The following is a 24,244-nucleotide window of genomic DNA, read 5'->3' on the forward strand; positions in this document are numbered from 1 at the left end:
ATGGAGGGATATTTTAAAATCCTAAAAAGAAGAGAAGTGGGCAAGGCTGACAAACACAGCAGTCCAATTTTCCAACAATCCAAACAAACAAAACCCCCCAAACAAATGTTATAAATGACCTACCACTTTAAGAGCAGAAATCGCAGCAAAATATGGGGCTCCGGTGTACCTGAAAAAAAACAACACATTGCAGCCATGTTAGGAAGTCTTTTGAAGGCCTGAAGGTTGCCATGAACACACTGGAGCCTCAGACATAAAACGGACGGCCATCATTCTGTCAAGGCAGGTGTCCAAGTGCCCTGGGACAGTCAGCAGGCACCAATGTAGGCTGGCCATGGCAGCAGGATGAGGCCCCGCTGCTCTGTTTTCCTATCCTCTCCTTAATGTACGACCACTGCCTGTGCTCACACTTGAATTAGCTTGTGAACACTCTGGTGTGCAGGGCACAAATATATATATATATACACACACACACACACACATTTATTTCTGCCGAGCAGTTTCATTGCACTTCCAGGTCAAATCTGAATAGGCCTCTACTAGGCGAGGGTGTCTTCAGGGTTTATACCCGCCACTATTTTATAACCCTCTGTCCATCCAGCCCAGCCATCGACCACAGTCTTTGGTCAGGAGCAGGAAGCCCAAGGTGTCACCCCCTCACATGACGGCTGAGAGAAACTGCCTCCGTAGCATCTCCCGAGCCACCCCTTCCCTAAAAGAGCAGAACCGTGGCTGGGGAAAATCAGACCCAGGCCACCCCCTCCACGTGGCAGTACTGAGTGCTTCCGCTGAGACAATGAGCCAGCCCAATAAATACGCTAACCAAAAAGGGAGGAAACCCAGACCTTTTATGGAGGCTGAAAGGATCAGAGCCAAGACATACTGGACTAAGGCAAGACACCTTGCATGCCCAGAAGATATCAGGCACTAAAGAGATACCACGTATTTCACACCAACTAAACCGTGAGCACATAACATTTCTTTTTCACAGCATGCATTTTTTTTTAACTCTTATTAAAATGATCAGAATAGTGTTACAACCATTTTTTGCAGCAAAACCCAGGTTCCAAACATTTCAAATGAAAAACAGACTTACTCTTGACATCCTCCAATGACGCCTATCCTTCCATCTTGACCTTTATGCTTTTTTGCAGTGAGGGGAGGGATAACATTTCTCACCAACTGAAAAATATTCTCCATGTCCTTTAGAGTGTGAGCGGAGCGGATGGGAAATGACCTCTGTATAACTGAAGAGAGGGCGATATTTAGCATGAACAGTAAAGCAGGATTGGAAACGTTCTTAAGGAATCAGTTACTCCAGTGGCAAAAAAACCCCCAAAAACCCAAAATGCTAAATCAGACACAGTGCATATACTCCAATATACATCAACTTAAGGTGTACACCTTACTAAACTGAGGTTTCACGTTAAAGAAAAGGTTCACCCGTCACCTTCCACCCCCACGTGTTTTACAGGTTACGTGCAGCCACGACTGGGGCTGGCACAAACACTAGTACACGCCTGGCACCCATATGGCATGTAAGATTCGAAACAGGAAGGGATAAAAGGAGCAGTGTTATTGTAACACTATTGTTACCAATTACTGCTAAAAGGAAAGCACATCACTTAGAAAAACATCAATATATAAAATTGTTTCCCTAGGGATTCTTGTGATTTTACCCAGAGTTCTCACCAGCAGGTCATATGTCCAAACACCAGTATCTCACAAGCCTAAAATTTATTCCATCGCAAAACATTTCAAAGCACGCATAAGAAAATTATTTTTCAATATTCAAGAATGCAAGTTTGCTTACCATAAAACCGTGTTCTCCATAGACAGCAGGATGAATTAGCCATGACATGTGGGTGATGTCATCCAGCAGCACCGAACAGAGCCCTCTCTCTTAGCTGGTAGAGTTCTTACTCTGAGCACGTGCAGGAATTCCTGCTCAGAAATTGCCTCGTGAGCCCCCTCAGTCAGTTTTAGAGCCAATACTAGCTAGGTAGTCAACTCTCCAAGGAGGCTGTCAGGTATTCAGTATAGCTAATTCATCCTGCTGTTTACAGAAAACATTGTTTAGGTAAGCAAACTTGTTTTCTCAGCTGACAAGCATGGCTGAATGGGCCATGAAAAATAGGGAATAAATTGAGGGTTGCAGCGGAGCGTTTATTTGAATTAAAAACCCAGACTCCACTGTTGAGAGAGTAGACTACTGGGTGAACAGGATACACAGAACTGGTTGTATGAATTTAGTCACTCTTTAAGAGATTGTCTAGACCAGAGCTTTCCAAACTTTTCATGGTGGTGACACACTTTTTAGACAAACATAATTTCACGACACGGTAATTCAGTCTACTAGTAAACCAGAGGTTAAAGGTTAAACGAACGAAACATATTTCGACAATTTATGTATGTTTCCTTAAATATATACATAAATAAAATGTTTCACGACACAACCTATCTCATGAAAACCTTAAATTTATATTAAAAATATATATTCCAAGATTCATGTTATTGTTATAATTTATGAGAAACAATAATAAAACAAATTGTCTGTCCCCCACACACTCATCTCTCTCCTCCCCCCAGCACATGTCTGGCCCCCACACACTCATATCTCTCCCCCTCAAGCACATGTCTGTCCCCCCAGCACGTTTGCCCCCCACTCACTCATCTCTCTCTCCCCAGCACATGTCTGGCCCCCACACTCATGTACCTCGTCTTTTTGATTGTTGCCAGTTAAGTGCTTCACTCCCTTCCATGATCACCAGACACTGCTGCTTGCAGTCAGTACTCCTCATGGCCAGGCCTCATCGGCAGCAGCAGCCAATGCAAGGATGGCTGGGCTCGTTCCACCCACCAAGCCCCCCCAAAAAACGCGATTGACAGCAAAAATCACCCAATAATAAGCAACCCATAAACTGAAAAAAAAAAGTGAATCTCTAGAAAAAAAAAAGCTCAAACTCGCATCAAAGTTGACCGGGCTTGCGCGACACACCTGCACACTGCAGGCGACACACTAATGTGTCCCGACACACAGTTTGGAAAGCTCTGGTCTAGACAGTAATGGGAGGCAAAGGTGTGTGTACTGATGACCATTTTGCAGCTTTGCAGGTATCTGAGAGGTCTGGCTTGCAGATGAGCCACTAATGCAACCAGCCATGGTTCTAAATTTATGAACCTTGATGGTGTCTAATCTGTAGTCCTAGTAGCGTACAGCAGTGCATGATGCAGTCTGCTAGCCAGCCAGTTGCCAATGCACGTTTGGCCATTGCTATGCCCAGTCTGTTAGAATTGTAAGAGACAAATACTTGTGAGGTCTGACCACGTGGCAGAGTCTCTTTTGCAGTATAAAGTATGAAGAGCTTTTTCATCTTCATGTGCATGTAGCCTCAGGAGAAATGTAGGTAACATGATGACTTGATTAACATGGAAAGCTGATGCTTCTTTTAGTAGAAATTTGGTGTGGGTGCAGAGCACTACACTATTGTGGAAGAACGGCATACAAGATAGATAATGAACTAAAGCCTGAAGCTCATCTGTTTTGGATGACGTTACTGCTACAAAGATTATTACTTTCCATGTTAGAAACTTGAGATAAGCAGACTCCAATGATTCAAATGGCGACTTCGTCAGCTGTATCAGGACCATGTTTAAGTCCCATGGAAGAAGTGGTTTCACCACTGGAGGTTTAGTATACTATAAGCCTTTCATAAACTTGGAAACTAAATGGATGAGTGGAGATAGGCTTACCCTTGATTTGAGCACGGTAAACTGCTATGGAACTGAGATGCACTTTGACAAGGTGGCTAAGTCCTAAAGCAGAAAGAGATTAAACAGCTCAGTAACGCTTTGGATTCGCATGTGAATGGATCCAAGGAATTGTGTTGATGTACATTGAAAAGGTTTTCCACACGGTAACGCTTAGATTTACATTAAGAGATTCACAAATTTTAATAAAGATTAAAAGATTAAAACTGCAGGCTCTTCTAGTTGATGGGTTTCTGGCAGACACTATTATGTCCTCAACCTCCTTGGGCAAGGACAATTCGGCGATCATTGAGCTCTCTACATCCAAACTGTCAAGTAGAGGGACGGAAGGTTCAGATGAAATAGACGTCCCTCCTCTTGAGTCAATAAGGATGTATCTGATCCAAGGGAGATCATAGGACTGTTGGACAGCTGTACTAGATATGCGGACCAATCTTGTCGGAGCCACGATGGAGCTATGAAGATCAGCACTGCTCTGGCTATCAGCGGAATTAATGGAAAAGTGTACATGAGATCTGTATTCCAATCAAGCAGAGAAGTCTCCCGAGTGGATCTGAGTTTGCAGGGAAGAATGGAGCAAACTTTTCAGCTTTCTGCTTTGTTCTGATGCAAATCATAGACTGAATAGTTGTCAGCTGTTGACTGTAGCAGAGATCATTCATGTGGTCAAAAAGCTCTACTGAGGCGATCCGCTAACATGTTGGAGATCCCTAGAAGATAGGTTGCTTGTATGACAGCCTGTTTGCTTGCCCATTTCCATATTTTTAAAGCACTTCTTGGCAAAGAGTCTATGATCCTGTGCCCCTTTGCTTGTTCACATAGAACTTGGCTACTTGGTTGTCTGTTTGAATGATAAATGTTCTTCCCCTGGATGAAGTGAGGGAAAGTTATTAGAGTATATCTGATCAGTGTCGATACTCTGAGGTTGATTTGAAAGTCTATGAATGACCAAGTCCCTTTGATCAACATTACTTGGTGAGGAAGTAAGCAGTGTGGTGCTCCTTTCTGAAAAAAGGAGGAGTCTAGCCACCAGTACAAGTCCCATTTCATTTCTTTTGAAATCTTCACTTTGATTATTAAGGGTTGAATAAGCTAGTCCCACTGGGAATGAAAGCCTCATTGCAGGATTCATATGTGAAGGCAGGTTACCGAAACTACATGAATTGCTGTCACCATGTAGCCCAGAACAACCTGCAAGTCCCTGGCCAATGGACTTGCTAGCCAATCTGCGTTCTACCATCTGTACCCAAGAAATCTGAGAGTGCTCAAGCTCCAATTCGTTTGATTTTCTGGGAGATAATTAGAATAGATTTCTCGAATTTCACCAGCAATTCCAATGACTGTAGTAATTTTGTAGGGAAGTTAGTACACCATCTTGGGAGTTCAGAAACCAGTTGTCCAGGTATGAGAATAATGATTCGGACACCCTGTCATCATAGATGCACTGCTATTACATCCAGGTACTAGGTAAAAACCATCTGTGTAGCTGACAGGCCAAAGGGAAGGACTTTGTACTGACAGTGGGAGGAATCTACCATAAAGCACAGGTAATGCCAGGGAAGGGATGGACAGGAATATGAGCGTGATCATCCTTTGGATTCAGAGCACACATCTACTCCCCTCTCTTGATGAAAGGGAAAATTGTGTGGAGGCAATTCATTTTGAATTTCTTCTCGAGTATATACTTGCTCAAGCTTCTTAAATCTAGGATAAGCCTCAGTCCGCCAAATGCAGAGGAACCGGTTTTATCAACTGCTGATAAGCAACTCCACTTCTAGGCGGAGCTGAATAGATATGGATCCAGTCTGAAGGCTGAATGAAGAAGCAGCATAGTAAACCAGGAGAAAAACGAGTAGTTTTCAGACTCCACAATTTCGAGAACCCAGCAATCTTTGGTTATTTTGCGCCACTCCTCCAGGTAGTGCTGGATTCTCCCCTTTACCAGAGAGGATAGTTGCTGGGTTTTATAAGTGATCCAAAAAACTTGGTCCAGGCTTGGGCTGGACTTGCTACGAAGGTCATGTTATCTAGCATGAACTGGAAGTTGTTGCAACTGCAGAAGTACAAAAAGAAGCCAATCTTGTTGGATTGAAGAAGGGGTATCTTTGGAAACACCTTCTTTTAAGAATGTAGTAATTTTGCCTTGCAGAAAACTGTTGTTCTGGTCCTGTAAAAAGGGAATGGACCACCATGTGCTGTTCCATTATTTAACCTGTTCCTCTGAGCGTCTCTCTGAAATGATCACTCAGACAGGGAAAGACAATCAACTTGTCATGCAGGCTACTGGCTCTCAACCAAGCTGTGTGGCATGCTCCAACGGAGACTACTGAAGAGCGTGCCATGATAATCAATCATAGACAAATCAAATGAGATGGCGTATACACCTCTTCAGCATCCAAGAATGGCTGAGGGTATGCAATTCCACCTTCACTGGCCAGAAAATACGTACATATGATCATGTACATATTGAACCACATAGAACTGGTGAGCAGAAATCCATGCATTAAGCATGGAGCTTTGGAACATCTTTTTACCGAAATTATCCAATAGCCTGGGATCCTTCCCTGGCGTAGTACTCAAATATATTCTTGTTTTCTTTGCTCTTTAAAGGGCAGATTCCAACACAACTGAATGATGGGGTAATTGCACTACTCCAAACCCTGGAGATGTTTGCACTGTATATTTGAGGTCTAGTTTCCTTGCAACTGCGACACATGAAATTGGGATTTTTCCACATTCTTGTTTGCAATCTTTGCAGGATATCGTGGATTGGGAAGGTTGCTGGCTCCACTGGTGATTTTGGAGGAGGCTAAAGATGTTTACGCGAGGATCTTTATCCTTATGCACATTAATTCCAAGTGCTTTTCCCAAGTAGTCCAGAAATTTGGAATAAGAAAAATCCTCTGGTGGAGAAAAGTGTTCTGGAGGCTCCAGGAGGGAGGTCAGAAGGAATCCCTGTAGATCCATCTTCAGAGCCTAATGGTGAGGGAAGATTCCAATAATGAAGAAGGTGACTGAGGAGGGATCCTTGGTCACCTCAGAAGAGTATACTCGGTGCACATCTTACTGGCTGGACTTTGCTGCAAGCGAATGCCGTGACTAGAACCACCATGTGGGGACTCTGCTGAAGCATCTGTGCGATCTGGGGATACTGGGATTCCTTCTTGAGGGAGTAAATCTGATATCCTGGAAAGGAGAGAGATTGTAAGGTACCCTTCTTATCCTTGGCCACTAAAGAGGTAAAGAAATCCTTCACTATCTCTGTTCCTTAGTCAAAGGTTTAACGTGCACTCTGCCCTGGCATGGTGGCGGAACATCCTCTTCTGATATCATAATGAAATTAGGCACATTTTCTGGGCTCAGCAAAATATGAATAGGGACAAATTAGATGTGAGAAATAACAGAGAGCAAGTGGAATCTGCTATCTTCAGAAGTAGTCCTTGTTCCCTTAATTTTATTGGAGTAAGGGCTCTGGTAATTAGTGGGGGATATCCTAGCCCCTTCTGCCCCTGTCAAAATTCTCAACAGATCAACATACAGGTACGCTGGAAGCACTGCAGTGCTATTCACTGATGATGAAGTAACCTGCTCTGATGGCAAGGGTGTTGAGGACTGATGAATGTTTTTGTTGCAGGGCTCAATGAGACAAGAAGTTTTGTTACAATGGTGCAGATACACCAGGGGCGTGTGCAAGCAGTGCCGAGGCTTGGGTTTTTTTTCAGTGCCAACTGGACCACAGCTCCGCAGAATGGTGCCTCATTTTCTCAGAGACATTTTCTAGACCAACATGAGGACATCTTGTGAGAAACCTAGCTGCTGTGTGATCTTCCTTCCAGCAGTGGGCCTCAGTCTGAACTGCACAGGCCTATGCCTTGCAGGCTCCCTAAAGCAGCTCAGCCTCAGCTTGGGTCTCTCTGGTCCTGGTTGTGACAGCTGAGTTCTAGCCTCTGCTTATTAGTACTGCCTTGCTTTGTTCCTATATTTGTTCTTAGTGTTGGCCCTTTTATTGTGGCCTTCTCTCTGTGTCCTTTACTTGTGTTTTGTTTGGTTCTCTTTGATTGAGGCCTTAGTTTGTGGCCTCCTGCTTCCTCTGTTTGTTTGTCCTGTGTTCCCCTGTCCTGGTCGTTTGCCTGTCTCTTGTGGGCACTTGTCTCCTTTGTTCTGCAGTTAGACTTGCTCTTGTGGGTGCCCATAAGCCCCTGCCCTTGGACCATTCCAAGTTCTGCCGGCCACCAAAACCTAAAGGGCTCAACCCGAGGTGGAGATAGCTGGTACAGGTGAAGACTCTCTCTCGTCCTGGCCCTGCTCCAGCCTACCAGCCACTTCAGGCCCCCCTTTACCATGACACATCCAGCTACAACCATGACAGTTGACCTACTCTTGTTCCGGGTCCAGGCAGTAGCAGCACAGGTCGTGTACGGTAGAGATGGCTATTTTCTTCTCACAAATACAGTCCTTAAAGCCATCACAGTGGCTTTCTTCTTTTAGTTTTTGTAAAGTAGCTCTGAAAAGTAAGTTTGGGGGGCTGCTGAGGCAGCGAGGCAAATTGTAAGAGAAATATGAAGAATTTACAGAAAAATTAGAGGTACATGTCCGCGCTGGTGCTCAGATGAAGAGAGACTGAGGGGGCTCACGAAGCAACACCTGAGCGGGAATTCCCATGTGCTCAACAGAGCAAAAGCTCTACCAGTTAGAGTAGGGGTCTGTTTGGCGCCACCGGATGACATCTCCCAAGTCATGGCTAATTCAGCTCTGCTTGTCGATGAAGAAACTGCAAATATGACCCGCCAGTACTCGCTTTAAACAGGACAAAGATGAAGCAGTCCAGTCTGTGCGATCATTTTAAGAAAGGTTGGACAAGCCAAATCCAGCCACATCATTAGCTGCGCCTAAACAAATAGGCTGTTAGTCAAAGGATTCTGAGCACCTGACCTAGACACCTCTGTTTTAGGTGCCTAAAAGATCGGTGAGATTTCAGATGAAATTAGGTGCTTCAGTTTTAGGCTGAAAAGGTTTGTCTCTTGGGGGCCTAACTTTAGACATGCTATTCACTTGACTAAATGTAGATGGCTACGTTAGGGGCTTTGCATTGGATATCAGCAGAGTGTCTAACTTTTCCCTCCCCACTCTGGGTCTTCATACTTTATAAGCACCTAAAAATTCAAAGGGCCAAAAGGCAGACACCATTTTCACAGTATTAGAATGGATACATTTGGAATTAAGACACAACATCCTATCTCCCTGCATGCCAAGTGCTCGGTTAGCACCTGCCTAGTTCACTGGCCCTCAGAAATTTGAAACTTCCATTTAGGTCACATAAACGGCTGAACTAAATACTTTTGTTTTTTACTTCAGAAGCTGGGTGAATAACGGATCAGCATTATGATATCGGGGTGTCGTTTATATTAGTCAGAGTTCACGTCTTTAAGACTTGCAGAACACACAGGCTACAGAAAGTACATGTCAACAAGACAAATGAGGAAAATAGTTTAACACATGGGTACCTGACAACATTTTTAATAACGAGAGACAATATGACCCCCCCCCCCCCTTCTTATTGTGTGTTTTGTTTTTTTTTTGCAGCGAGGTTGCAGTTTGGATTTTTTTGTCCACTTTTCTCCCTTCCATGTTACTTATCTTCTCACCTCCTTCCCATGCCTCTCTCCTAAGTCTTTGCACCATCCTTCCTTCCCAATCCTATCCCCCCTTTCCATCTCATCTTCTGTCCTGTGCAGGCCATAGCAATGGTTTCTTAACTCCATAGCCCAATGTCAGATGCCAAGAAACAAGGGTTTTCAATCACCCCAATGGCTAGGGATCTAGGCTTTTTTCCCCCACCCCGGCTGAGCAAACATGCAAGTCTAAATTATTCAAGAAAAATGGTCTTTCCTTCTCCCCCTACGTTTCTGCCATGCTCCTACTTCCCTAGACAGCATATTTCATCAGGGCAAATCCATTGGCCGGATCACCAGCGCCTCTCGCTGGACAGAGCGACTCCCCATTAGAGCGATGGCCGTTTCTTGCCCAAGTGTACAACATCTTTGGCATCCCTAGGCCTGGAAGTGGATTCTTAACCCAGCACATAAACCAGAGCTATAGGGCCAAGGCCACTACGTAAACACTTTGTAAAGACCTGAAAACATTTTTAAAAAACAGGGTCCTTGCCCAACCTGTACAGTCGTGTGTTTCTTCACCATCAGAGGAAAATCAGAAAAATTCCATGACCAAACAATCCTCTTACAGAGGATAAACACTTAACACATGGATATAAAGAGGTCTGAAATGATTCTTTTATCCCAAATGTATTTGGATCAAATATGCGAACGTCACCATGTAGTACAGTAAAGGAATCCTGCAATATACAGAAGAGATGGGCGTTTTGACGTGAAAAATGTACAGAAATGCATTTGTTGAAACCTATTTTCTCATTTAAAAAAAAAATTAAAAACCTGGAGATGCTTTCCGATCCAGAGAAGTCATTAAAAAACAAGATTTTTTTTCCACATGTAGGATCGGTTCTCATCCTGTGGATCCTCGATCTTGTTTCATCTCATCTGTTTGCTCTCCCCCACCCCACACACACACACGGTGTCCACCATGCACCCACTCTGCCAGCCAGTGGCTCGAGGCCCAACGTTTGTTTCTGTTCAAGTTGTTGAAAGGCGCAAACACGCACAATTATACGAGCATGGAGAGGAAGACATAGCACCCAAGGGGCACGGAGAGACACACAGGCAGATGTACATCACATGCAGAGACAGAGACCACATATAAATAAATACAAATACCACAATAATCAGAGCTGGAATGTTTTTCAAAAAATAAAATAAAGCAAAAACAAAAAAAACCACAACATACACCACTCTCAGGTGCCAGCAAACATTGTTTTGCTGAGAAAAAAAAACAAACTGTCCCATCCTACCAAACTTTATTTTTGCATATTTTACAGTTTTCACTAATTTTTTCCTATTTTTCTTAGTTTGTGGTTGATGTTTTATTGTAACCTGCCTAGAACAGAGTGTGGTAATTGGCAGGTTACAAATTTTGCAAATGCATAAATAAATCTTTATTTTCTCATGTTCTGAAGGTAACAGGGACTTTGTCCCGGGCTTTCGATGCAGAATTAAAGAGTGGGGCAATAAAGGTAGACAGGTATTGGCACATTTGTTAAATGAATCTGATGAAATCATCTCATTTCCAGAATTTAAAAAATGCCTATGACTTAAACAAACAACTGTAAGCATCTCTCCCTATATCAGTGATGGCCAACCTTTTGAGCTCAGTGTGTCAAAATTCATAAAAAAAACCGAGCATAACTCGGGTGGTGTGTCACTTCTAGAAAAATCCATAATTGTGATATTTGTAGCTCTAATTAATAACAAAGTTATAATTTTAATATGTACTGTATTTATTAATAAAGCAAAAACAAATAATTCTTTACCTTACCTGCTCAGTGACTTTTTTGTTGCTGAATTTCATCGGCTAAATCTTCAATTAAAACACTCTCTCCCCCTCCACCCAAACTCTTACTCCCCTGGATTTTCTCATACACACTCATGCTCTCACACTCACTGGCTCCCTCACATACACACACACCCAGGCAGGCTCCCAGTCATTTTCACACCACTCCCGCTCCATCCTCCAGGCAGGCACCAATTCATTCTCACACACACAGACCCCAGGCAGGCACCCATGCATTCACACACATACACCCCCAGGCAGAGTCCCATTCATACACATGCACACACTGAAGGCAGACCCCCCTCTCTTTTGCCAGCAACCTCAGAACCTCTCTCATTCCTCTGCTGCTACTGTCACTGCTGCCACATGACTACTGGGGATGTTGCTATTCTTGCACATTCCCAAAGATTACATGTGCCAATCACTAAAAAAGAATTTTTTTTTTTACCTTTGCTGTCTGATCTTTGTTTTCTAATTGGTTGGTCACAGGCTTTTTTTTTTTCCACCTTCCCTTTCTTATATTTTTTTTTTGCCAATTCCTTTTATATTGTCTTTTTTTCTGTTTCTTTTCTCTTCATCTTCTTCCCTCAAACACACAGTCAGGTTCTCATTCTCACATGCATTTCTCTCTCTCACACACAGGCTCTCACTGTCACATGCTGTCTCTCATACAATCATTCATACACACAGGCTCTCACTGGCACATGCTCTCTCTCATACAATCATTCATACACACAGGCTCTCACTGGCACATGCTCTCTCTCATACAATCATTCATACACACAGGCTCTCACTGGCACATGCTCTCTCTCATACAATCATTCATACACACAGGCTCTCACTGGCACATGCTCTCTCTCATACAATCATTCATACACACAGGCTCTCACTGGCACATGCTCTCTCTCATACAATTATTCATACACACAGGCTCTCACTGGCACATGCTCTCTCTCATACAATCATTCATACACACAGGCTCTCAGTGCACATGCTCTCTCTCATACAATCATTCATACACACAGGCTCTCACTGGCACACGCTCTCTCTCATACAATCATTCATACACACAGGCTCTCACTGGCACACGCTCTCTCTCATACAATCATTCATACACACAGTCTCTCACTGGCACATGCTCTCTCTCATACAATCATTCATACACAGTCTCTCACTGGCACATGCTGTCTGACTCACACTCACAGGCTCTCTCTCACTCCCACATGCTGTCTTACTCAAGCACATGCAGTCTCTGCAAACATTCAGGTCCTCACACACAATCTCTCAACTCATCTCATACACGCGCGCACACACACACCCACCCACCTTCTACAGACCCTCAGCCTCTCTCTCACCTCTCGGCCTCCTCTTCGCGGGTCGCCGCAGGATGGGCTCTGCAGCGGCCCTGCTACCGGGCTTCTTCCTCTTCTCGGGCCGCTGCGACTTGGGATTCGCAGCGGCCCGTAAGCGCAAGCGATGCTCCTCTTCTGCACGCGCTGATGCTTCTCTCCTTCCTGCCCACGTGGCTCCGGCAACGTTTACTTCTGGGGCCGCACAGGAAGAAGGAGGAGCATCAGCGCGTTTAAACGCGATCTTTTTCTTTGGGCTGTGGTGACGTGGGCCTGTCGCTGCGCCGCATGCGCCCGGGGGCATTGGGGGGATACTAAAAAAACTAATTTTAAAGGGTTGGCGCAGCCGAAAAAAAAAAAAAAAAAAAAGGCTCGGCGCAGCCAATTAAAAAAAAAATTCGATAGTCCCGAAACACTACGCGTGTCAGCAAAAACGGCTCGGCGTGTCACCTCTGACACGCGTGTCATAGGTTAGCCATCACTGCCCTATATGTAGCCCTTGGATTTACAAGATTAGAATCAGGAAATACTTTCTGAAATATTGAATCTGGAAGACCAGGGCCGATATACCATTGCTTATTTTTATAAAATTCCTATTAAAGAAGGAACCCCCCTATTGAGTATGATAATGTTATATGGGGGCGGAAACAGGAGATTGCTATAGATATTTTGTCAGATAATTATGCAAAATTATTTTCTTGGACTTCGCTCTCACATGTAAATGTGGGGCTCCGGACTGAATATAAATTTTTGATGCGAGCTTACATACCTAGTACTCGTGTTTGTACAATGGGACTGTCAGTCTGATAAGTGTCCCTAAATGTCAAGTTGCACGGGTTCCTTGGGGGCATGAGTTCTGGTTGTGCAGTTGTGGGGCAAGGTGCAGAGATACATCCAGGGGGGTAACGGGGACATTGATTCCTACGGAGGCCCCGGTGCCTTCTGCTTGATGAACTTCACAACCTCATTTTTCCCCAATGTACATATTAAGCAATGGATGCAAAAAAATCCTATCATTAGCAAAGAAAGCCACCTTTCAAAAGTGGCTGCTTCCGGAGGTCCCCTATGGTTACGCAACTGAAGACAGCTGTAACCTCCCAATGCGCCATGGCACGTCATGAGGAGAAGACTGATCTGACCATTAGGCGCAGAGAGTTTTCTTTTGGAAGTCTGGGATCTTTATATATATATATATCTATATATATCTACACAAGCTTTGCCCCATAGGGCACGGAAGCCTTTTCCTAAATACTATGCAATAGAAATAGGAGTCATACCAGCTGAATGGTTTCCAGATGGGTTCATGGATGGCCGCCTAGTGCCAGGGTGAGAGCTGGAGATGAGTGGGGGATGAAGGGGAAAAGGGAGGGTTTATGGATTGTTGGTTTGAAAATATTGATGTTAAAATCTATTAACTGTACGTTACAATGCCATGTGAAGAAGAGAAGAGTATACCATCTTCACGTGCATGGACCATTCCCTTTTGTCTTTCTTGTATAATGTGAAAATTCAATACAATATATTTCAAAATTTAAAAAATAATTTAACACTTTTTCTCTTTATACTCCTTTCCCTACCACCTCATTCTCTCTGGCATCTTTGACCATTCCACTCCCCTACCTCACCACTTCTTTTCCCCGGGCAGGTTACAGTTATGATCTCTCTCTGGGTAGGGACCCGGAAGCTGCAGGGAACTCCTCCCGGCCTGAGGCTTGAGAGCGACAGCTCTTCCTGGTGTGTGGAACCCAGCAGTGGTTCCCCCCATGTCCGGTTCTGCTGCAGAGTAAGCAGCTCCCCACCCGGGCACGCCGCAGCTCGCTGCTCCTCTCTCCAGCCTAATGAAAGAGATGCATGGCTAAGCCGAGGCATCCTTATGACGACAACATTACACTCTTGCTGCTCCTCTCTCCTGAGCTTGCAGTGCCTCCTCGATGCACAGACTCAGTATAGCCATTTTTGTTTTCTCCTTTATTGGGCACCCAGCGTGCCCCTCTTCAGGAACATTCACGCCCTGCAGTTTGCAATCATCCTGTTGGATCATTTTATGTTTGAGAAAGAGCATTAAATGTCTTTTTTTCTTTTTTGCCAAAAAAAAATAAGCAAACAAAAATGCATCCAAGCACAGCTCTTTTGAACACATTCAGCTGCTTATACAATTAATTCCTTGTAAGCTTCCTCTGGATAATATGGGGGGGGGAATCATTATTTTTATGCAGTTTGAGGCATTTTCCTCTTCCACTCCTCGTTCTTGATCCAGCTGCATCAGATTCTCATTTGACAGGTCTTCTCCATGCATCTGCAGCAACTTGACCACATCCAATTCTGTGCGCTCCTCAAATCTGAAATCATCGTGGAGGCTCACTAGGTTTTCTTAAAATGATTTCTGCTTGATGGACCCTGGATGGCATGAACAGAGGCCATATCTTGTTTCACATGCCAGTCAAAGCTAATGTTTTCGGATCCTTGCATTCATGATGCTGTAGTTTCACCAGAACTCCCTAAATGTTGGTTTATCCTCCCCATCAGTTCCTCTTAATGTCTGTGTTTGCTGCAGAGAAGCCTTGAATCTGGCTGTTCTCAATGCTGTTCAATATCTGGGGAGGTACTCTCCCTACACATTATCAAATCTCCTAGACTGATGGGATAGTATAGGCCATGGTCTATGAGCAGCAATGCCCTGATGGCAAGACCGGTCCTGGTTCTGTAGCACTCATTGCAAGAGCCAAACCTCCCCCCGCTGTGAAACACTTCTGAAAAAAAATCTCATAGTTCAACCAGGCAGTCTTCTTTGATCTCCAAATCACCATTGCATTTAGCTTTGTGTAACCTTTAAAAAAAAAAAAAAAAAAAAAAAGTACACTAGCAGGGGTTCAGTTTAAAAAAAAATCATCCAAAGCCATTGCCTTCTGGGACAAGTGTCAGATGATCTTTGGCAGCTTTAGAACCTGGCACAGACTTTTATCAAGTGCAAAGAATCTGGCAGGCATTCACTTCCAAAAAAAAAAACCCAAAAACCCCACAAAACAAAAAACAAACAAACAAACCACAACCTCTCATCAATATTGAAAAGCCCTAGTTTGTACTGCACTTCCTCAATGATTTTCTCCAGGAACACCACGAGTCTCTATCCGTGCTACATCTTCTGCTGTTATGGTTAGTGTTGGGGTGAAAGTATAAATTAAATATAATTAGTAGATAGGAAGAATGCCTGAAGGGTATCCTACTGGAATATCACGTAAGCTTCTCAGAATGTGTGGATTAATGGACACTCAAAACTCATTACAGATTAAGTTTCTGCAATGAACTTCTCATATGGATAAAATGGACATTTAAAAGAATGATGGCTATTATACTAATATAAGCCTTTCATAAGAAAAGCCCAGAGACTGTTTCTAGTTGTAATTGGGACAGAAGAAAATTTTGCAATATTGAAAAAAAGACTGCCTGTCAGTGAAACTGCAAAACTAACACAAAAGCTTTGTGAACATGGGCGGTCATTAAGCCTAGGCTGAACATAACAGGAAATGAGCCTGGAGTTACAGTATTGCCAAATATCGATTAAGCTGCAAGAGAATATGTTAACAAGAAGTGGAGACCTATTCTATATGTGGAACACTAATCACAAAAGGCCTCGTATCCAAAAAGACTCTGCCATCCCCTCTACCACGAGGAGAAGCAAAACATGCGATATAAGAACCACTGTGTCCAGGATTAGTTTGACCTAAAACCAAACAGATTCAACCAATGAATTAAGAGACATGCAATGTTGCATATGAAATGCTCTATAAAAAAAAAACCCTGAGGCTGAGACCAGAACACCAGACAACCAGCCCAACACAGATGTGACCAGAACCATGGCATACAGGCATACTCCCAGCCCAACACAAATGTAATCAGAAGGCGACCAGAGCAGACCATGCAGAGGCATCATGGACACCTGGCCATGTTCTTACAAGACACTTCATTTTGGGAGCCGTAAGAGGAAATCATGGGTAGTTAGAAAGGCACAGCTTTGCATAAACATATGGTATGGGGAACTGAACTGAAAATGGATATATTTACTTATAAAATTCAGTAATAAAATACATTTATCTAATACTATCTTAGGCCTGGATTTATCAAAATGTGATATGTATCGCATGCAATAGCAAAAGGGGCGTGGTTTATGCTAATAGTTTATTGCAATTTGTGCTAATTACCTATGCGAAGAGCTAAGTTAGCACAAATTGTGATAATGTTTTCAGACTTTGTGATAAGTGCCAGACCTGTTGTATTTCCTGCATACAACCACTGGAGGGAGAGAGACTAGCCATAATGTCTTCTTCCTAGATAGGTATTTGTATCCCTATGGGAGGCCCACCTAATAACTCGAGGTGAGGGTTAAGTATTAGTGTAGGGGGTTAGGGGCCACTTTGACATTCAACGTGAGACGTACGAACAGAACAGTGGTCCCTTGTAAAAATTAATGACCTATGGAGAGAGGAAACTCACCCAAAGATGAGATTTGTGCAATGTTCTCTCCACCTAGCTTGATGTTACCCAGGTAGAGAGTCCATCAAGCTAGGTGGAGAGAACCTTGCACAAATATCATCTTGGAGTGAGTTTCCTCACTCCGAAGATCAACAAATCTTCACAAGAGAGCATTGTTCTGTACGTCTCACGTTGAATGTCAAAGTGACCCCTAACCCCCTACACTAATACCTAAACCTCACCTCTAGTTACTAGTTGGGCCTCCCATAGGGACACAAATACCTATCTAGGGAGAGGACAGTATGGCTAGTCAGCCTCTTTCTTTCTCTCTCCCGGTGCTCTGGGAGCTTCAAACCTACTAAAACAGGCCTTTCAGGAGACATTGCGAAATGCGCTAACATCTTACCGCCTCATAACGCAAGCCATCACATGGCTTAACGCCACTGAAAAAGGTGTACTTAAAATCGGCATTAAGTCTGTGTGATAGCACTTCACAGACTGGCAAACCCAGCCCACTCTCACCCCTAACTCCTCTTCTTGTTCGGATTTGCATCGCATGCGTTAAAGGCCTATCGCATGCGAAAATGCCTTAGCGCATTTTGATAAATGACCCCCTTAGACAGTCTTTGAATTTGTGCCAGAGTGTATGTGTATTGCGCGGTTCATTGGTACACATTGCCCTCTCTTCCAAGTAGGCTTAAGCACAAGGGTACATGATCTACAATAGGCTAAGTGCCCAACCCTTTCCATCATAAAACTTCTCGTAACACTGCTACTCATCTAGAATTCCCTTTAAACCTTTTACTGGAAGCTGCAGGTTTCTCTTTCAGATCTCTCTCTATACTCACGCTTTAAGTCTTCAAACATACTGCACTCTTCTGAATTTTTGCTGTGCTTCTGTGTATGGCTCTGATCTTCAGGCCATACATTCATTCTCATCTTTTGTCTTTATTTTCATGGATTGTTCCCCCTGTAAATGTCATAAACCTTCATATGCCTCTGAGGTTTAGGTCAGCTTTTCACCAGGATTCAAAAAGTACCTTAAAAAGCTTGTAGACTCCTAGCAAATTTAGTCAAAACCAAGAAGGGCATAAATACACAGAGGTTTTACAAGGGCCTGATGGGGTTAAATATACCTCCACAACGGATATATGTCATATTCCAGAGGACTGTCGTTAATTAAACCTTCACCAGTACAACAATGTATAAGACAGACGCTTAGGTTAATAATGACCTGTCATAATAGGCTTCATCTCATGTCCAAGTTTGTAAAGATAGATAGCCTTATATTTAATCATTACCGACAGTGTGGTATTCTCACTTCAGTACCAACACAAAATTCCGTATATATAGGAGTTCATGTGAATTATGTTGATATTCCAGAGGACTCCACGGAAAATGTTAGAGAACTAGAAGAAGCCTTTTTTCAAGATCTAGAATTACCAACAGTGATAGCACAGCAGCTAGATGAATTGAACAAACCCTTTACCATTTCTGAAATTATGGAGAGAATAAAATCAAGCCACTTACATAAGACCCCTGGCCCAGATGGGCTCAATGCCAATTTTTATAAAATGCTCAGCAGGGAAATCAGCACTACCCTGAAGGAATATTTCTCAGCAGCCTCGCAAAGAGGTGGTTTCCCCAGGGATGCAAAAAAGGCCTTTATTACGGTACTCCCTAAAGGGATGCAAGGACCCCACACTTCACCGTCCTCATATAGGCCTATTTCGCTTCTAAATTTCATTTTAAAATTATTCGCAAACATCTTGGCAAACAGGCTGAAGGGGGTCCTGCCAGACCTGATATCCGTAAACCAAGTGGGCTTTGTTCCTGGGAGGGCAGCAAGTAAACATCTGGTAAGATTATGGACGGCTATGTTGCAATGTAACTTCACACATGCACCTGCCGTAGTCGTGGGATTCGATGGTGAAAAAGCATTCGATCGAGTGGCGTGGCATTACCTATTCTCAGTGTTGAATAGATATGGCTTACACGGGGAGGTGGTGAAGAATCTCTCTCTATGGTACCAAGAACCTTGCTCCGTGATCTTCGCCAATGGGGACATGTTGCAAGATTTCGAGCTGCAGAGAGGTACAAGACAAGGCTGTCCCCTTTCTCCTTTACTTTATATCCTCACACTGGATCCTTTATTAAGGAAGATAGCACATTCTCCAAAAATAGCAGGTTTGGAATTGAGGGAAGAATCCTTTAAGATAACTAGAATATCATCTGCGAATGCAGCTTTCTTAACAAACTCTGTCTCCTCTTTGCAAACAGGTTATGCCTTTACAGAATCATTTTGGTAAATTCTTCAGACTCAAATTCAACCAGGATAAATCTGAGGCACTAGATGTTATAGGATTCTTGAAAGTTCCTGGCCAGGCCCCTTCCCCCTACGGTGGGTAGAGAAAGAAATGAGATACTTGGGAATTAACATACCTGTAGATATTCCAAGGATATATGATAGTAATATACTTCTCCTGCAGGAATGGCAAAAATCTGCCTTTAACATCGGGTGAGCGAATCAAACTTTTCAAGATGATAGAGCTCCCCAGGTAGTTGTGTGTTTTTCAAATGTTACCGGTCCGTCTTAAACGTAAACATCTATTGGAGCTGGATATGGCACTCCATAGTCTCGTGTGGGGCAAGAAACGTGCTAGGCTAGCCCTGTAAAGTGCAATTGTCCTGGGAAGCGGGGAGACTGAACTGTCCGAACCTGCAGATGTACAATGTTGCTTATTTACTATGGCAGGTCTATGATTGGATATGGGGCACAGAGACTTTTTCCCCTCTGCTTTTTTTTTTTTTTTTTTTTTTTTTAAACAGGCTTGGTGCTATCCATTACAAATTGGAAATCTATTGCATGTACCGGGTCATTTGTTATTAGGGGGAATTCAGAACAACCCAATAGTAGAGGCATGTAGACAAGCCTGGAAAGTGCTCTGTGCCAAGCTTCAAATACCTTGGACATTATCCCCTATGTTGACTATAATGGGCCATCCCAGGTTTATTCCAGGCCTCAGCAATGTGGTTTTTCAACAATGGGCCTATAAGTGTTTGACCTATTTGTACCAGTTTGTACAGGAGGAATGGGGCTTAATACGCAGCTTTCAAGATCTCCAACATGAATATTTGCTATCACACAGAAGTTTATGGGTATTTGCAAGCCATTCATTTCATGACAGATCTTCTTAAATCCCCAATAGCATTAGAGTTAAATTGAAGGGTTTCTTCTCAATGCCGCTGGGGAAAAAGATGTCTTGTACCTCTTTAATAGTAGCTTTGCAAAAGGTATAGGGTGCTTCGGAATTGCCAGAGTTGGTCAAGGAGTGGAATCAGGAGATGCCTATCCCAATTACTCTCCCCATGATCCAAAATTGTTATGTACATCTAAATGAAGTATCTGAAAATGTGCAGATGAGAAAAGTGCAATTTAAGTTTTTACGCCGTATGAATGTCTCCCCGGTGTGGGCTCATAAAGTTAAACTAGCAAATTCCACCCAATGTATAAAGTGTGGGGGCTCCCCAGGAACATTATATCATTGTTTTTGGGAATGTCCATCGATACATGTTTTCTGGGAAAAAATCCTTGGATATCTGGGGACATACAGTGATGGGCTTTCCCTGTACCCCCTCTAGTGTGCCTATTCGATTCCTTGGCAGAGATTAAAGAAAGATGTACCCGATTACCAAGGACTGCTACTAAAGAAGGCAGGTTTACTGGCCCAAAAAAATCAATTCTGGCGCATTGGCTGGATACGAACGCGCCATCCATAATGTACTGGAGAAATCAGCTACATCGCTTAGCAGTTTGAGTATCTCACGGCTCACTGTTCTTCCTCACGGAAGTACACACTCTTTATGGATAACTGACTTCTCTTTCAACACGAGCAAGAAAATCTATTATCACTCCAATAACTATTCTATATGTGGCAGTTGTAACTAAAAGTGGATTCTATACTAGTAGCTGGAACCTATGGCAATGGACTTGCTTTCATGCATCCATGGACAACCTTGGAGAATTTGCCTTTAACCGGAACTCTGGATAGGGTTTCAGGAAGTTCACGTGTTACAGTTATTAATATTGATAACAGTAAATTCTCTGTTAGCATTCAAAGCTTGTCTTGTCAAATGTTACAATATGACTTCACATATAAGGTATGTTCATCGGCGAAATACATTACGGTATACCATCTCATTATGCAGAAATAAAGGAGCCTATTTTGCAGAATGTGCATCCATGTGGATCAAATAAAGATACACATCAGGATCCTCAAATATATTGAAAATGTGCTGTGGATGGGATACTAAACACAAAATAGGCTAAAGAGAGAGAAAGATCTTGTGTGTAAGATCAGACAAGGAAACTAGAGCACTACATTCTGAAAAAGCCAGCGAGTATCACCACTGTAAATCACAAATAACTCCAGCCACTCTTCTACAGTACAACCCAGAAGTCAATTTTATGCTGTGCTCACCTGATTTTATTCTAGACTTTTCCCCAAGGCCATTAACATTCAACAGCTCATGATGGCATAATGGACAACCTAGGAGGGTGCCACGTTCATGACAGTAGGAGCTGGCATGACTTAAAAATAAAAGATCATACAACACTCTCTACTATAGGTACATTTCATCATTTAACTGAATAAAATAAAAGGACCATCAATAAGACTAGCTGATGTTAACCACCTGGATCTAGGGAAGTATGATCATAGGACCATAATTTTTTTTTAGTCTTTTCAAAGAGGAAACATTTTGGTGGATGCAAATAAAAATCGTTACATGAAAACTCTGGATCCAGTATCACCAGGATGTTATCTGAAATGTGAATTCATACAAAACGCGTACATGCAGAAACACGAAAACAGATTTATATTACTGGATCACGTGATCTCACCACTGCAAAATTTGGAAGTGTGCAACAAAAACACACACACACGCGGACACAGCATTGTATGGAGGATAGCTGCAAATAAACCTATTCTCGCTGTATTAAAAAAGCCACAAGTCTTAGCATGATTATATATATATATTTACACTTCATTATTCTATTTAACTACAGCCTATTTAGTATTGATCTTTGGTTATTGATCTGTTCAAGTTCCGTGTCAAACACTAATTTAGTGTAGTTCTCTGTTTATTGTAAACAGATGTGATCTCTCTATTGAACGTTGGTATATAAAAACTGTTAAATAAATAAATGATTGGTTTTTTGCTGGGATTCACTAGCTGGGGGGTGGTGTGGCCTCATTTCAATATCTCCTCCCCTCAATATCCATCATTTCTCCAATGGCACCATGCACATCTGGAAGAGAAGGAGGCTACTGAGCGGGGGAGAAAACATGAAGCCAGCCAGAATTTCTAGGAGCTGGGGGGGTATGTTGAACAAATCTTAGAAAAAGTTTGCCTTATTTGTTCTTTGAGATTTTTGTTTTTGGGGGGGGGGAGGGGGGAAGGGAAGAGGAAGATTTTTCGTTTTGCTCTCTCTCTCTCTCATATCCCCTGCTTCACCTTTTCACACATGAAACTCACAGGAGAGGCAAACTGGGCTGCTGCGGGGACTAAACCGTGCACGGGCCGACGGTCCCACTCGGTGAAATATATCGCAGTCCATTCGAATGAGAGAAGTGCCTGGACCAGCCGAGGGGTAGGGGGTGAGAGTGCTGGGGGCTGTAAGTAGGATTTGTATTTAGGCGAGGGCCTGCTAGGAGCATGCAGGTTCTCGTAAAGCTTCAGGATTGCGATACGAAACGTCCGCTTCTCGAGTTCCCAAGGACTTCGATGTCATCATGAACACAAGCGAGCTGGCCAATGCCGCTATGCGGAGACTAATCACAGCCCGACACAGGCTTGTCAAATCGAGCAACGTAGGAACCGAAACATGCACTTGGAATAGGATAAGTCTAAAGAAGTGGGTGTGTCCAATATATCAGGCACATTTATTTAAAAATTATATTAAGAGAGGGAAATCAAGATGATGGCTAACCCAGCTGTTGGGTGTGGTCCGAGTTTCATGATTCTGGGCAGTTTTCCTTGATGTTTTGCCTTGGGTGGCTCTTTTTACCCTTTGAAAATAATAAAAAAAAAAAAAGAGAAGGGGTAAAGTTCAGTCTTACCCGGCAGAGCCTCCGGTGTCTCCCCACGGATGTGTTTTGTTTCATCTTCGGTGTCACCGAGAAGCTGGCTCATAAGCTGGAGAGCTGCGGGGGACCAGATGCCCTCCCTGGCTGCCTGAATTACTGCACCTGTCTGTGGATCCTGAGTCCAGAACTTCACCGTGGACGTCAGCAGATGTCTGAAGAGAACGTGTGCCTGCTAGGTCAGGTCCTTTGCCAAAGGAAAAAAAAAAAAAAAAAAAGGCGGATTGCAAGATAAAAAGCTGCTGAAGTGGCGCTCGCTCCCTACGTAACGCTTCCGGACGGCAGGGCCAACTCCCAGCCTTGCAGCGTGGCTACCAGATCCCAGTGGTCCCAACCTCAAAGAGCTCAGCTATGGAAAAACTCCAGCAGGCTATTCTGAGAATGGAAAGTATATTTGCTTGTTATATCGTGTAACTGCTGGCTACTTTAAAAGGTCCAGGATAAAAAAAAAAAAAAAGTTAGTTCACGAGGCTAAGATAAGTGCAATGGAAAGTCGGATTTCCGCCTTACAGTTATCTAACATAGCTGTCCTTAAATATTATCCAGTGGTTCATTAACTCTCTTAGACAAGGCTAACATTTCTCTCTTGGAGACATTTAAAAAGAGTATCTAATGAGGCATATTCCTTCTATACATATTGATGCTATTTGAAGACACTAAAACATGAAATAGGTCTAGAAAAATTAACAATACTTCCGATGGCCTGGACATGTCTGCTGTCGTGTAGAACTCTCGAGAAAAAGGTTTCCTCACGCGTGCTCCGGACAGTCTTGTCAGAGTGTGGATACTGAACATGAATTTCCGTAACAGAAGATTTTTGAGCCAAAAGGTCAGAATATTCTCAGACGTACGTAGAGCAACTCAATTAAGGAGGAGGCCTTTCCTGCAATTATGTTCAAGAGGGTTGACCATAGGAGATTTTTCCTTAAATTCGCATGTAAGTGGCCCAATAAGACTGAGGGAACCTCTTTATCTGGACCCTTTTACTAAGTCTCCCCAGGACGGCAGAGTTTCCTTCTTCCTTTTAGATGGTAAAGATGACTTTTT

General features: G+C 43.2%; 1 protein-coding gene across 5 annotated transcripts in view; it reads right to left on the minus strand.

Moving 5' to 3' along the window:
* NAXD (NAD(P)HX dehydratase) overlaps window positions 1–24,244 on the minus strand; it is a 78,380-nt gene that overhangs the window by 46,446 nt on the left and 7,690 nt on the right. For all 5 annotated transcript variants that reach the window (XM_029604704.1, XM_029604702.1, XM_029604703.1 and 2 more), the window contains 2 exons: window positions 1,097–1,247; window positions 124–169 (listed from right to left, as the gene is read on the minus strand). In XM_029604704.1, the coding sequence (XP_029460564.1) occupies window positions 124–169; window positions 1,097–1,247 (197 nt within the window). The remainder of the gene's footprint in view (window positions 1–123; window positions 170–1,096; window positions 1,248–24,244) is intronic.

The sequence above is a fragment of the Rhinatrema bivittatum genome, chromosome 5, assembly GCF_901001135.1.
Source record: "Rhinatrema bivittatum chromosome 5, aRhiBiv1.1, whole genome shotgun sequence".
In the NCBI taxonomy this organism is placed as follows: Eukaryota; Metazoa; Chordata; class Amphibia; order Gymnophiona; family Rhinatrematidae; genus Rhinatrema; species Rhinatrema bivittatum.